Source organism: Myxocyprinus asiaticus, chromosome 6, assembly GCF_019703515.2.
Source record: "Myxocyprinus asiaticus isolate MX2 ecotype Aquarium Trade chromosome 6, UBuf_Myxa_2, whole genome shotgun sequence".
Classification (NCBI taxonomy): Eukaryota; Metazoa; Chordata; class Actinopteri; order Cypriniformes; family Catostomidae; genus Myxocyprinus; species Myxocyprinus asiaticus.
Window position 1 is genome coordinate 49,210,369 of NC_059349.1, and position 15,552 is coordinate 49,225,920.

The 15,552-nt window shown below is 35.8% G+C and overlaps 1 protein-coding gene across 2 annotated transcripts in view; it reads left to right on the forward strand.

The window, feature by feature from the left end:
* Nucleotides 1-504: 504 nt before the first annotated feature.
* The window catches only part of LOC127443164 (endophilin-A2-like), a 28,823-nt gene continuing 13,775 nt past the window's right edge, over nucleotides 505-15,552 (forward strand). For both annotated transcript variants that reach the window (XR_007897602.1, XM_051701733.1), the window contains exons 1-6: nucleotides 505-716; nucleotides 8,583-8,651; nucleotides 9,385-9,457; nucleotides 11,797-11,940; nucleotides 13,719-13,852; nucleotides 14,101-14,259. Coding sequence is in view for 1 of the 2 variants with exons in the window: in XM_051701733.1 (XP_051557693.1) it covers nucleotides 672-716; nucleotides 8,583-8,651; nucleotides 9,385-9,457; nucleotides 11,797-11,940; nucleotides 13,719-13,852; nucleotides 14,101-14,259 (624 nt within the window). In the remaining variant the exon portion in view is untranslated. The remainder of the gene's footprint in view (nucleotides 717-8,582; nucleotides 8,652-9,384; nucleotides 9,458-11,796; nucleotides 11,941-13,718; nucleotides 13,853-14,100; nucleotides 14,260-15,552) is intronic.

The window sequence follows — 15,552 nt, forward strand, 5'->3', positions numbered from 1 at the left end:
TTTACTGTATGTTAAAACTTGTTAGGAATTTAGTGAAAGTTAAAAAAGGATTTTAGTGAATTCCTTACTTAGACGTTTAGTCAACATATACTTTTATTGAGCACAAGTTACAAACTTAATGTATTAATGTGTGACAAATATATAAACTGTTTTTAAACACACAGGCAGATGAAGTTTTACCCGGAAGCTGGAGAGAGTACATTGCACGCGACGCACTCGTTCGACCAATCAGAATGCTCCCCTATTTATTTTTTTATTTTTATTTTTTAGTAAGGGATGTATTACTAAAAATACGTGTATAATAATATAACATATGGAGTATCAATACATCATAAATAAATAAGTAAAAAGAAAGTCACAAGTTGAGTCTTGACATCTTTAGACACAAGCGACGGAATCCTGACGTTAGCACCCAGCCGACCAATCAGAACGCTGTTAGTACGCGCGTCGCGCACAGCGTCGTTGATTGGAGCATTCTAGTTGCGTCGCGTCGCGGTGTGGATTGGGGGTGACGCTCACGCGCTTGCGTTCGGCAGGTTCAAACTCTGACCGATCAGGAAGAAGGATTTGCCGGAGACTTTCACAGCTCTGAAGCAAATAATTAGATTTTTAAACACTGGGTGAATTAAATTATATCTAAATCTGTTACAGTGACAGGAACCGACGCAAAGATGTCTGTTGCCGGACTGAAGAAACAGTTTTATAAAGCGAGTCAGGTGAGTGTTTCCACGTCAAAGAGTAACTGACAAAAAAAACAAAACAAATAATGTAGTTTGAGTTATAAGGAAACATATGGCGTTGTGTGTGGGGTTTTGTCTATTTAATGTTAACGCATCTGATGTTGAGTAAAACAAAAGTTCAACTCTGGTTGTGTCCCTCAACTTTGTGAGCTACCTATCTAGACAGCATTTTAGGCATCATACTCGCGTTCTGAACGCGTCTAGGTAGGCAGCTCAGTAGGTTTCGAGACACAGCCTTTGAGTTTTTGTTTCAATGTAAGAGTGAAAGCTCATTTTTTTTAGCGAAATAAAGATTTGTCATCCCAGAGGTTTGTTTTCGCTAGTCATTTAACATAATTGATTTATAAGAGTATACATATACATTTTTATATGAAGAAACCGAGCTCATTTAAATTTAAAATGTCATGTTACCACCTCAGATTGTAATGTAATGTCTATACAGAGTACTATAAAGATTTAAGCTATATAATAGTGTATTGTCAAAAGTTACCAGGTTGTTGTAACAAACTGGAAAGGAACATTATTTTGACTCTGAACAGGAAGCACGCGTGCTTTACTGGCAGTGTCACCCAGATACACTCACATTTATTTGGTTGATGTTGCACCTGCAGTTTAACACACCATTATCTGCTAGTACATACAAAGTATCAAGGATGTAACCAAAACAGTAATTGGAAAACTTATGTTGATCGACCACTTTTCTGAATATTAGAGTGAATAATGATGAACTATTCTAAATAATGCCTAGATGGTATAATGTTTTGAAAATTTACTTTTTATTTATTTATTTATTTTTTATGTACTTTTTTGTTTTGTTTTTTTGTTTTTTGTTAAGTTTGACCTTTGTTAGGAGTCTCAACAATAAACCCATATGCTCCATTTTTACATACACTTGCACTTTGTTTGCTTTGTCTTTTAGGAAGTTATGATTCATATGAGGTAATTTGATCTGACTACTAGATCTTATTTCTCAGTAGCATATTTGAGGAAATGCCTGTGTTGTGAATACTGATGCTATAATTAACTGTGCAGTGGGTAAACGACCCATTTCAGCACCTACAGTAGTTGTTTAAAGCCCAGGTCTGTCAGATAATGAAAATGATTGTGAATGAAGATTCTCCTCTTATAAGAGAGCTTGTTTAGCTAGATTGGGGTTTCCGATATAGTCATGTATTTCATCAAAAGAAGCCCTGTTTATCAAATGCAGCACACATCAACTTATGCAGTTTTAGCCACGTTTTTGGCCTCAACCGGTCCCAACATTCCTTTACCCTCTTTGCTTAAGCAAAACAAGTCTGGCGTGCACCTACATGTTTCAGAAGAATCAGGCAGAAGCATCTTAATGTCAGACATTCAGTGAGCCTCGTTACAAGAAAAACTGAAGCCTGCGGGGGCCAGTTTGAAGAGCTTACTACATACAAAGTTATGAGTTATCTATTTTTACTTATTGGTCCATACCAGTCTTTATATAGAGCACATTACCTTTTGGTATTACGTCAGCTTTTGTATTGTTTGTCTTGTTTAGAATAATATTGTCTGTTGGCTTCAAGGCACGCACATATAAAATGCTCACTGTCATCTCAGAGTCATATAGTTCTTCGTCTTCATAGAAGAGATAAGAGACAAATTCTCTAATTCAAGAGACTAATTCTCCAGTTTTCCCCATGAGCCGAATTTAGTGTACACACTGATGTCACTCAAAATATTTTCATACCGTTTTATTCCAATGTTAGAACTCTCTGACCAAACCAGGATAAATTTCACAGGACCCCATTGTGATTTTTTTTTAAATTAAATTTTAATTATTATTTTATTTATGAAAAAAAAAATTTCTTGCATTGTGTCATTAATTTAATGACAATTAAGCACCCCCACTTCTCATTACTGTAACGTGAAGAAAAAACATCATATTACTGTAATGAGAAATAATAACACTGTACTACATCAGGTTATATTTATTGTACTGCCTTTAATTTATACTGATTTAAATTGAAAAATTCATTGTGTCTGGAAAAATCATTGCATAACAAATATTAAAATATTTGTTTTTTAATATATATATATATATATATATATATATATATATATATATATATATATATATATTGTCATTGAAAATAGTCACGATGCAAAAAAAACGATTAATAAATAACTATTTTTATTTGAAAAAACAATAAAACAAAACAATAATTTCCAGCCTGATCTGATGAAAATTGCGCGACCGTGCGAAAATTTTTGCAAAATTATATTACATGGTTTCTTTCACGTAACGCCGCAGTTCCTAAGTGAAATGTTCTCTGTGTGGCACTTTAAAAATGAGTTAAATCGTCTCCCAAACAGATAAGGTTTTGAAGGTAAATGCTTTATTGAGTTTAAATCAACAAAACCTTCCTCCCTACCATAAACCTTCAATCTAAACCTAACCGATAGTGTCATAAAAAGCAAACGTGTCATGAAAAAATGCAATTGTGGTAACATCTTCATTTTGTGGTGCTTCCATAGCTCTTTCGGCTCACATGTCAACTCTTGCTCTTCAGGACTCGTACCCCAGTCCTTTGAATCACAAGTGCAGCGCGTTATCAGTTGAGCTACCACTCAGTTTAATCACACTTGAATAAGCTTGTAAATGTAGTTGGCTATGTAATGCAAACATTAAAATGTATCACCTTACAAGTCATGTGCTATAGTAAAAGTGTTTAGATGTCATAAGATAGCACTGTGTGAGGAACAGGGTAAAGAGTAAGTGTTTATGAACAGATGAATCGATAATCATGATTTGTGTGAAAGGGAGTAAAAGTTGTTGTAGCCCTAAAGTGTTCATTCCACCAAGAAATTGCTGCAATACATTCAACGAGCCACGTAAAAAAATGTTTGCAATGAAATGTAGGAACGTGATTCAATGAGACAAGGTTGCAAATTTAGTTTTTTCTTTTGATTTAAAGGTGAAAATGACCCAGACATGTTTTTGTGAGATTCACTCTCTTAAAGGGATAGTTCACCCAAAAACGAAAAATCTCTCATTTAATCACCCTCATGCCATGCCAGGTGTGTATGACTTTATTTCTTCAGCAGAACACATTTGAAGAAAATAGAAAAATATCTTAGCTCTGTAGGTCCTTAAAATGCAAGTGGATGCTGATCCGACATTCGAAGCTCGAAAAAGAGCAGACAGTCAGCGTAAACGTCATCCATACGACTCCACTGGTTAAATGAATGTCTTCTAAAGTGAAACGATCACTTTTGCTGTGAAAAAGATCATCATTTAAGTACTTTTTAACTATAAATCATTGCTTCCGGTCAGCAGCAGTATGCGCATTCACGAGAGGGTGGAGTTCAAGTTATGGATGTAATCTCACGTTTTTCTCTCGATTGATACATCCAGGATGAGCACATAAATGCACCATTGTGAGTAAACAAACAGATACAAATACAGATCTAAACCAAAACCAACTAAGCTTCTGTACAGCGTTCCTCCTACTCGGTTGTAAACAGCGGCGCTCTTCCGGGTGTGTAGGACGTGCGTCTGTTCTCACGTGAACATGCCAGCATGATTACGTCACACACGCATTCTGCTGCTGACCGGAAGCAATGATTTATAGTTAAAAAGCACTTAAATATCGATCTTTTTCACGCCAAAAGCGATCGTTTTGCTTTAGAAGACATTCGTTCACCCATGCAGAATCATATGGACTTCAAATGTCAGATCACCATCCACTTGCATTTTAAGGAAGTAAAACTTTTCTTCAAATGTGTTCTGCTGAACACCTGGGATGGCATGAGGGTGAGTAAATGATGAGAGAATTTTCATTTTTGAAGTAATCACATTCGCGTAATCAGTGACTACTGCAATTCAGAGGTTGCATTTTTCTCTTTAACATTAGGCTACATTTTTACCCCACTGATGGTTAGGTTTGGGTGTGGGATTGGTTTGGGGGGTTCAGTTTATAAAACAAGCAATTCCTCTTCACTGTATCACCGCCTGTACAGCTGAAAACAACTTGCATCACAGCTCGCTTTTGGTGCCCCTCTGTGGACATTACACCCTGGAAATGGAGCTCAAACATGCCCATACGCCCATATTTACATTTCGGAACGCATACACCGATTTTAGCTAAAGAAAAGTCAACCTACTGTTTCCGATTTAACTGTCAGAACAGTCTGTAGAAATAGAGTATAGTGTTTTGGAGTTGTGCAGGCCAGAGCCCTCTTTTGATTTCAGCTGCTCCCCATTGAAAAGTACAACTGTGTGTGTGTGTGTGTACACCCAAAAGAACTAAAAAACAGGTGTGTGTGTGTGTGTGTGTGTGTGGAATTCCGTAGAGTTTAGTTTAGTCACCAGCCTGGATTCCAGTTCACAGCACACACCTGCCCACCAAACAGAACCAGTCGACAACCAGTTTTCTCTCCTTTTGTAATAATCCCTCCCTCCCTACTCTTTTATCACCTGCTCTTTTTGTACTCTAGGTGTTATTAGAGCTGGGCGATAAAGCTACAAGGAATTATATCTCGATATTTTTCAGCCAATTGACGATTCAATATATATCTCAATAATTATGAATTTGCTCTGAAAGGGTTTAAAATGTATTTGTTTTTGTTTTCAGAGGATCCATCATTTCAACTAAACAGCCTAGTTTAGTTAATCTAGTTAAAATAATAAAGGCCTATATTCCAAATTTGTTAACTAAACGAACACATAGAACAAATATATTTAATTGTTTTTATTTATATGCACCCATATACAATGATTCATGGTAGCATAATTTACCTAAAAAAAAAAAATAAAAAATAAATATATATATATATATATATATATATATATATATATATATATATATATATATGATTATTTATTTGTTTTTTTACTAAAGCATTTTTGTGAATAAACATCTCTCACTTATTTTTTTGGTACCCAGTTGAATATTATATATTATATTGTGAGACCCAGTTCATTATTATAATATAATAGTGAATAATTAGTACTATTATTTTGATGAATTTATACAGCAATAGTAATTTGTTTTTGTCATGTTTTTCACCTGGAGCTTTTATTTTGGCAGAACACTGAAAGTGCACTGCAGTGTAAGTCTGAATTTGACAGTTTACAGTGTTCCTCATTACAAATCTGGTGAAATGTTGTGATTTTCTTGATTTCCATGTTTACAGTTTTGTATAATAACTTACCAATTACCAATGTTTGGAATTGCACAAATGTGTGAACCTGACATTTGAAAACAGTGTATCATGCAAGCACCTTAATAACATTAGCTCCACATCACCTATTCCCTCTGAAGCATGCATTCATGTCATAAAGTCACAACCTTTTGCAGATTAATATTGACATTGTGAATCTGATGTTATTTTGATTAATTGTGCAGCCCTGAATGATCGTAAAATTAGTCTAATGACTTGCTTTTTAGGAAATGCAGTGGCAAAATAAAAGGTGCATTAAAATATTCACAATATTACTTAATTTTATCATCAGCAAAATCATTGCGATTATATTGTGAATAATCTAAATATCGCCCAGTCCTCAGTGGTATTTACACTTACATGTGGGCAACACTTTTTCTGAGAAGCGTTTATTGCACTGCCGTCTCTTGTATTTTGTACTGTGCTATCATGCAGGCATGTAGGTTTGGGAATTTTCTATTATGTAAAGGTAATGTTTTTCAACAGTGTGTTTGTTACTAACAGAGGAGCAAACACAAAGTTGTGTTAGATTGGCTTTAGGGCAAAAACAACAATGCAAGCAGGTCTGTATTTTTTAAAACTGCATGACTTATCTTTCATACCAAAGCATGCAGCAAACTTTAAACAAATTTTGAAGTGTGTAAACAGCCGAGTTACACAAAATATATTGGCGAACATTTCAGTATTGTTCAATATAAGGAGATATTACCAATTAATAATATATAATATTATTATTATTATTATTATTATTATTATTATTTTTAAGAAATATTAATAATTAAAAAAAAAATATTCTCAACTACTGTGGCTGACTTTAAAAAAAAACAATTTTAGCTTTTAATGAGACTTTTTTTATTTTCTTTTTTAAAACTGTCTCCGGACAATTACACAACTTAAACATTTTGACTTTAACCCCCAGAAATAAATATCTAAATGACTTATAGTTCAGATGTATTCAAGTAATTATTTTATGTGAATGGCATAACTTAATAGATCTGAACAATCATACGAATGTCACATCATTGACCCTTGTATATTACAGAATCAGAATGAGCTTTATTGCCAAGTGTTCTCGCGTACACAAGGAATTTGTTTTTTGGTGATAGGAGAATCAAGTGCACACAGAACATTACAGTGAGGCACAGAATATAAAACAAGGTAAGAGTATAAATAGACATACAAATAATAGGACATATAACAGAGTATATTAAACAACAGTCAAATCTGTTTTCGATTACTGTGTTTCTCGTCTCATATTCTAGAAAATTTGTTATTTATTATTTGTTTGATCAGTATCAGTGTTCACACCTACTTCTGTATCATATTGCTGCTAGCATTCAGACCTGTACAATACAGCCACTGTAAGAGAGCTATCAATCAAATACACACAGACACTCTCTGGGTGTGTGCTTTACAAACAGATCTGTGCAAAATATGGTCAATATTTGGCCAGTCTGAGAGTAGTGCAAATCTTAACAGTAGGTTTTATGTATAATATTTTCCTAAATGGGAGGACAAGTCTCAATGTTGTACTTAAAATTCCCACATTAAAAAAGTTATAGTTATAGTTGGTTCCTCAAATATCTGCTAAGTCTTCCTTTACAAATGCAACTTTGATGTAAGTTAGCGGCTCATGTATGAACAATTTATAGTTTCTAAGTACAGACTGCTTTAGGACCCATCTTATAATAGGATGACATGATGACATGTAAAAATGAAAATGGCCAAATCCTGATCGAAAGATAAACTAAATTTCTAAACCGAGATAATGACTCATAAATAATGTCCAAGGTGTTTTCAGTCATAATAATCTTGATGAGTTATGCCACCCAGGCTATGAGCTTTGTGCTGCTCCGGTTTATTTGAATACAAGAAGCGTTTCCTCTTTTCTTTAATACAATACACCAAATTGTCTGTGTTTGTGTTTGGAGAGATTAACAGCAGAAAGAGCTTATGATGAGGAACTCTATAGGGGTCGATAAAGAGCGTAAAATGTTTATCCCTCCTTTTTTCCTCTCTACTCACTATTAACTCTTAAGTGTTAATAATGGTGTTTTCTAAAGCAAACATAACTATTACTAATATCTAATCTTCAGCCTATTCTTTTTTTGTGTGTGTGCACAGTCGATCGTTCTATACTCCATTAACTGATCATTTTATTATTCAAAGACGGTCCTCATTGTTTTAATACTTTATCATGCAAGTTAAGAATGTGCGAAGATTGATTCCAGCTAGGTCTCCTAAGCAACCAAATTGGCCCGATTGCTAGGGAGGGTAGAGTCACATGGGGTAACCTCCTCGTGGTCGCAATTAGTGGTTCTCGCTCTCAATGGGGCGCATGGTAAGTTGTGCGCGGATCGTGGAGAGTAGCATGAGCCTCCACATGCAAAGTCTCCACGGTGTCATGCAAAGCGAGCCACATGATAAGATGCGCAGATTGACTGTCTCAGAAGCAGAGGCAACTGAGACTTGTCCCCCGCCACCCAGATTGAGGTGAGTAACCATGCAACCACGAGGACCTACTAAGTAGTGGGAATTGGGCATTCCAAATTGGGAGAAAAAGGGGATAAAAAAAAAAAAAATTGTGTGAAGATGCAGTTCTTGTAGTTATATCATCCATCTATTAACATAATACATCTGTGTGTGTTCCAGATGATGAGTGAGAAGGTGGGAGGAGCCGAGGGAACTAAACTGGATGAGGACTTCAAAGACCTTGAAAGGGTAACACATTTTTAACATTCACTTTGTGATGTCACAGATCAAATTGTCTTAAAGGAGTTGGTCTCCAAAAAATGACAATTCTGTCATTATTTATGCACCCTCATGTCTTTCCAAACCCATTTAAGTCGAGTTTTTCTTCTGTGGTACACAGAAAGTTAAAGTTTGAAAAATGTGTCAGACTGGTCACTTTTTTGGGCTCTTGAGTTCAACTCACTCACTCAATGATCCAGTTGCAGTGGTTAACAGCTCACTGGAGGGAAAGATTACCAGTGAATAATGACTTACTGTAGATTTTGATTTGTTCCTCACACAAAGCTTCAGAAGGCATGGAATATAGTGCATGAGTAGTATGGACTACTTTTACGATACCTAGCCCCAGTCATCATTCACTTCCATTATATGGAAAAGAGTGGTCAGAATATTCTTCAGCAATTAACCTTTGTGTTCCATGGATAAAAGGAAGTCATATGGGTTTGGAACGACACAAGGATGAGTAAACAATGACAGAATTTTACTTTTTTGGTGAACTATTCCTTTAATGTGGTATCAGAGCTAGCCTGCTGCAGTCCGGTTCCTGAATTGCTGTTATTTTATTAGGTGTGACCATTGCAGATTGTTTCAGGCCTGTCCCACTTCATTGTTTGATAGAGCTATAGATCATTGTTTAATGAGCCCTATCTGTTGACAGTGACGTAAACCCACACACCTGTTCTCTGACCTTTGTGCTCTACAGAAGGCTGACATCACCAGTAAAGCCATTGCAGATGTTCTCTGCAAAACCACAGAATACCTGCAGCCTAACCCAGGTACAACACACAGTAAATCATGTGACACCAGAGTAAAATCCAGATTTACTTGCTAAAATTATGCTTTCATGAATGTGTCCTCTTTGCGGCAGCAGTGCTGCAAGAATGTCAAAAGCAATACAGCGCAACAGTGCCCGCCCACTTTTTCAGCCATCTTCCATAGGCACATTCTAAGCCATGAACCAAACCAACCAACTCCGAGATTAATCACAACATTACAAACTTTGATTTTAAGCAAAAATTGGAAAATCAGACAAAGAGGTACAAGACTGTGTATTTAACATTTCTAACCTCCTGAGACACGTGCGTGACTGCTGTGTGCATTTTCCATTTCCCTATTTGATGTTTAACTAGTAGCACCTCATAAACATTCAAAAAAATAAATAATAATAATAATTTCTAGAGCATATAGTTTTCCTAAAAATTAATGTCCACATATGAAGTTGTGAAAATTCAATAATATATAGTATAATGCTAAAGTCTAAAAAATTTTTGTTTCCAGTAGTGTTGGTCATTCATGTTTTTGAGACGTTACAGACATTACATCAGAAATTAGCATAATTAATTCTGATTCAAAGTAATGGCCAGCCTCATCCAATCACTGCAAACCATGTTAAAATAAAATTATACATTATAAATTCTGAATCTGTGTACTGATTACCTTTGTCCCATGTCTGCCAAACATGTTGAGTGATCCAAACATCATCTGCAGCCTGAAACTGAAATTTTGGTTGGATTTTAGGAGTGAATGCACTTAGCTGCATAGAGAGCTATAGGATGCTCCCTATTTAGTGAACGACTTAACCTCCAGTGTGCTGTCTGTCTGCACTGGTCTCAGAACAATTAGAAATGCACCTTATTTTCATCCTAACGCCATATAAATCCTCTGAAAGTAAAATTTTTTTTTCAAGCTTTTGGATGTACCCATTGATTCTCAACGTAAAAACAAAAATACACAGTGAATACAGGAATACATTTACTATAGGAATGTTAATGAATAGAACCGTATTGTACAGTGATAAAAAATAAAATATAATCACATTTATATTTAAATGAAGCTAAATTACCCACAGATGTCACATGTTTTTTCAACCTTTGAGGGAATAATGTCCCAAAATCCACATATGTGGACATCATGTTTATGAATGAATTTTTTAAAGCAGCATATCAAACGAAACTAGAGATGGTACTCTATACACCCAAAAAGGTTTCAGTGAAAAAATTTAGAGATTTCTTAACAGAGGCACTTTTGTTGGCTCTGCATCCGTAGAAGCGCTTCACGGAAATTGACGTTATGTTGTTGTGCCACGTGACTCGTTGCGCTAGAAGTTTAACCCTTAAATGACAGTTTAGAGTCTTTTGAACGTATTCAGTCGGTTTAAATTAATTTAAATTATGATTTGCGTATAGCGAGTCCCCAAAATACAACGTACACACATGTGGGAATTATGAGGGAATTAAATGAACTACAATTCCATGAAGCATTGTGAATGATGTAATTGAATTAAAAACAATGGAAAAATATAAAATGATTTAAAGTTATTAATAGAAACTGTATATGTTAAGTTGATAGCAAAATATTCAGATATATGCAAATATATCAGTAGTTTGAGAGTGACTTGATTGCGTTATTCACAGTGCATCATGGAAGTGGGCGGTCGCAGCCGAGATTTAAACATGACTTTTTTTTTACATTTTAATGAAATAGCACAGACGATGGCTTCAACAAAAACATAATCCATCAATTAACAACCTCAGAGCTTACTGTGTGTCTGTCTTTAAAGGTTCATCAGTTATTGTTAAAAATCCATTTGTCTTTGGAGTAAATGAAAGGGTTTTACTTCTGGAATCAGACTGTTGCGTTCTATCGCTCTATACAATCAATATTAACTGTACAAACTGTACATTTAAATAATGTCAATGCCTACAAGCTGTCACAAAACCATCTTGCTGGTAAATAAGACAAGCTGCCAATGGATAAGACAAGCACTTATGTAAGTTCACTAATTCAGATTAAAATATACTCAAGTAGAAATCTTGATTTCCTGCCTGAATATAAATGCAGCCTCCTATATTTTGTTCTCACTTTTAATTATTTACTCTATGCTGAATATTTTTTATGCTTAATTTCTCTTGATCCATCTGTCTGTCTGTCTCCCTACCTGTCTGTCTGTCTGTCTTATTTATCTGTTTACATGTCTGTGTGCCTTTCCCATCTGTCTGTCTGTCCCATATGCTTATTTTTCTACATTTCTGGCTGTCTGCTGTCTGTTGTTGCATCTGTCTACCTGCCTGTCCGACTTCTATCTCCCTGTCTGCCTGTATTTCTTGCACCGTAGCATCGCGAGCAAGACTGACGATGGTGAACACTGTGTCTAAGATGCGCGGACAGGTGAAAAGCCTAGGTTACCCGCAGGCAGAGGGACTTTTGGGGGAGTGTATGCTCAAATATGGCCGAGACATGGGAGAGGACACCAACTTTGGTAAGAGGAAGCATTTATAAAAAAACTGAAATGCGAAATTGTACAGCATATTTCAAAAAGCCATTACTTACTCAAAGTTCTTTATCAGAGACAACATAAAAAGTATGTGTAAGCAATAGAGAACATAGTTAATTGTTACATGCGAACAATATATATGACAACTTGTGTATTTAAGTGTATTTAATCATTCCTGTTTTGCTATGGATGGTAATTATTAATTTACAGTACATTAAAAACCAGCACACATACAAATCACTCAAGGTCACATGCATAGAAGTGTCTTGGTGGTGTGAAACAATCCTAAGCAAGTTCTTAGCATCTCCTTATTAGTGACCTTTTACTAGTGTTGTTAATTATGGTAAAAGCTGCTTAGTTTTAAACATAGTACACTGCCTAGCCAAAAAAGAAGTCGCATACTATTAATATTTAGTTGGACTGCCTTTAGCTTTGATTACGGCACGGATTCATCATGGCATTGTTTCAACAATGTTATGCAACGTCACAACATTTATTTCCATCCAGATTTGCATTAATCTTTGGCCGAGATCTTGTATTGATGACGGGAGAGTCTAACCACTCCGTAAAGTCTTCTCCATAATGCTCTCTGAACCACTCTTTCACAATTTGAGCCCGATGAATCTTGGCATTGTCGTCCTGGAATATGCCCATCCCGTCAGGGAAGAAAAAATCCATTGATGGGATAACCTGGTCATTCAGTACATTCAGGTAGTCATCTGACTTCATTTTATTGCCGCATAACGTTGATGAGCCTAGACCTGACCTATTGAAGCAACCCCAGATCATAACACTGCCTCCAGAGGCTTGTACAGTGGGCACTATGCATGACGAATGCATCGCTTCATGCGCTTCCATTCTTACCCTGATGTGCCCATCACTTTGGAATAGGGCAAATCTGGACTCATCAGACCACATGACCTTTTTCCATCGCTCCACAGTCCAATCTTTATGCTCCCTAGCAAATTGAAGTCGTTTTTTCCAATTAGCCTCACTAACAAGTGGCTTTCTTGTGGCCACACAGCTGTTTAGTCCCTATTCTGTAAGTTCTCGTCACATTGTGCGTGTGGAAATGTTCTTACTTTCACTATTAAACATAGCCGTGAGTTCTGCTGTCGATTTTTTTTTATTTTTTATGATGTGACTTCAAGTGTTTTAGTGATCTCCGATCACAGTCATTCAGGATTTTTTCCCAACCACATTTCTTCCACAAGGCTGATGGTTCACCACTATCCTTCCAGGTTTTAATAACGTGTTGGACAGTTGTTAACCCAATTCCAGTGATTTCAGCAATCTCCTTAGTTTTTTTCTTTGCTTGATGCAGGTCAATAATTTGCCCCTTCTGAAACACAGTAACATCTTTTCGACCACGGGATACGTCTTCCGACATGGTTGTTTAAGAAATGAGAAGCTACACACTGCATCAGTTAGGGTTAAAAGAACTGCTGCCAGCTGAAACATATTAATCACTGCAATAATGATCCAATCATAGACTCTTCAGTATCTGCTTATTTAAATCCAAATTGCGACGTTTTATTGGCCAGGCAGTGTATAATTCGATTTGTTTGTACTGATACAGGGGTATATAAGGTATTTGTATATGTGGATGTGAATGTGAAGGAGTGACCCTGGAGTAGCAGCAAATTTGTTGTCTAAGACAAATTTATTTGCAGAGAGGAATGTATTCATTCTCTCTCTTTAAAAAAAAAAAAAAAAAAAAAGTTAAATTAGATTTTCTTGTATGTTCTCCTGCTGGTTTTTAGGTGGCGCTTTAGTGGAGATGGGAGAGGCCATGAAGAGACTGGCTGAAGTGAAAGACTCTCTAGACATCGATGTCAAACAGAACTTCATTGACCCTTTCCAAACTATAATCGACAAGGACTTGAAAGATATACAGGTGAAAAACTGGAATCAATTTATTTTATTAACAGATTGTATTGATGTGCTATATATGACATTTTGTGAAATACATTGTCTCATGCAATGTGTAGTCTCAATGGAAATCACCTCTATATGTATAAAATGGTGTATGATTGGCTAACTTCTTGCATAGTACCGTGTCAGCGTAGTTCACACTGTCATTTTTTTCACATGTAAAGTTGAGTTTTATAGTGCTGTTATGAAAATCACGCAATTCTTCCTCAGCATCACCTAAAAAAACTAGAGGGCCGTCGACTGGATTACGACTACAAGAAGAAGCGTCAGGGGAAGATTGCAGATGAGGAGCTCAGGCAGGCGGTGGAGAAGTTCCATGAGTCAAAAGATGCAGCAGAAACCAGCATGCAAAATCTTCTTGATACTGATGTAAGATGAGTTCAGCTTATAAGACATTGAGCTATACTTTCTGAATGTCTATGGAGCCTGGGTTGTTTCTGACGCTTGAGGCCTAAACGTAACATTGGACTTATTTTCAGATACCTGTTCTGTTAAGTTAAGCTCGATTGACAGCATTTGTGGTATACTGTTGATTACCACAAAAATTCATTTAAACTTGTCCATCCTTTTTGTAATTTAAAAAAAAATAAAAAAAATCAGGGTTACAGTGAGGCACTGTTACTCACTTTTTCAAAAGTATAGCCACAAGGTGTTAACAATATGTGTGTTCGTGGTGTCAAGCACAGCGAGCCACGTGGTAAGATGCGCGGATTGACTGTCTCAGAAGCGGAGGCAACTGAGACTTGTCCTCCGCCACCCGGGTTGAGGTGAGTAACCGCACCACCACGAGGACCTAGTAAGTAGTGGGAATTGGGCATGCCAGATTGGGGAGATTTTTTATTTTTTTTTTTCAAACGTGTGTTAACATGATTTGAGTGTGATAAAATCACTTACTAACCTATTCTGTCTAAATTTATTTCCAGTTTTACAAATTTGTTTGCATGACAACATAACGCTGTAAACCCCAAAACCCTAAAACGACCATAAAAATGACCATTTAAACAGCTTTATGGCTCAAATAATAAACAAGTTTGTAAATACTTTTATAAAATTATAAGCTTCACATTTCTGCCTTTTTAAACCCTCCAAAAATTGGCCTCATTCACTTCCATTGTAAGTGCCTCACTGTAACCTAGATTTTTGCTTTTTTTTTTTTTTTTTTTTTAAAGAAAATGAAATTTAGTAGTAATCAACATTATGCCTTAAATGCTGTTGATTGAGCTTAACTTGTATTGAACCCAGAATTTTCCTTTAAGCGGCTCAACAGTAAGGATTTTTTCTGTTGGTCCAGTAGTTTAGATTTTTACTTGCCCTATAAGCATTGTCACTGGCCCCACCACAAAAATTATATGTTTTACTTTAAGCAATGTATTTTTGCATGTTAACAATATTTATATTTTTCCTTAAATGTTACTTTTTTTTGTTTTGTTTGTTTTCAAAATATAACTATGTTTTTCATTTGCAATTATAGCTGGAAATTATCATGTAATTCCACTTTTGATGGAAAATTATGGCATACAATCCAAAACATTACTATTTGGTTTATAATTTTCATCCCATTCTTACTAATGCTTCCAAGACTATCACAAGTCATTTTCGTAAGTTTGACAGTTCGCCAGCAAGATAACATAGCTTTGGTGACAAGTGTAGATCAGCAGAAAT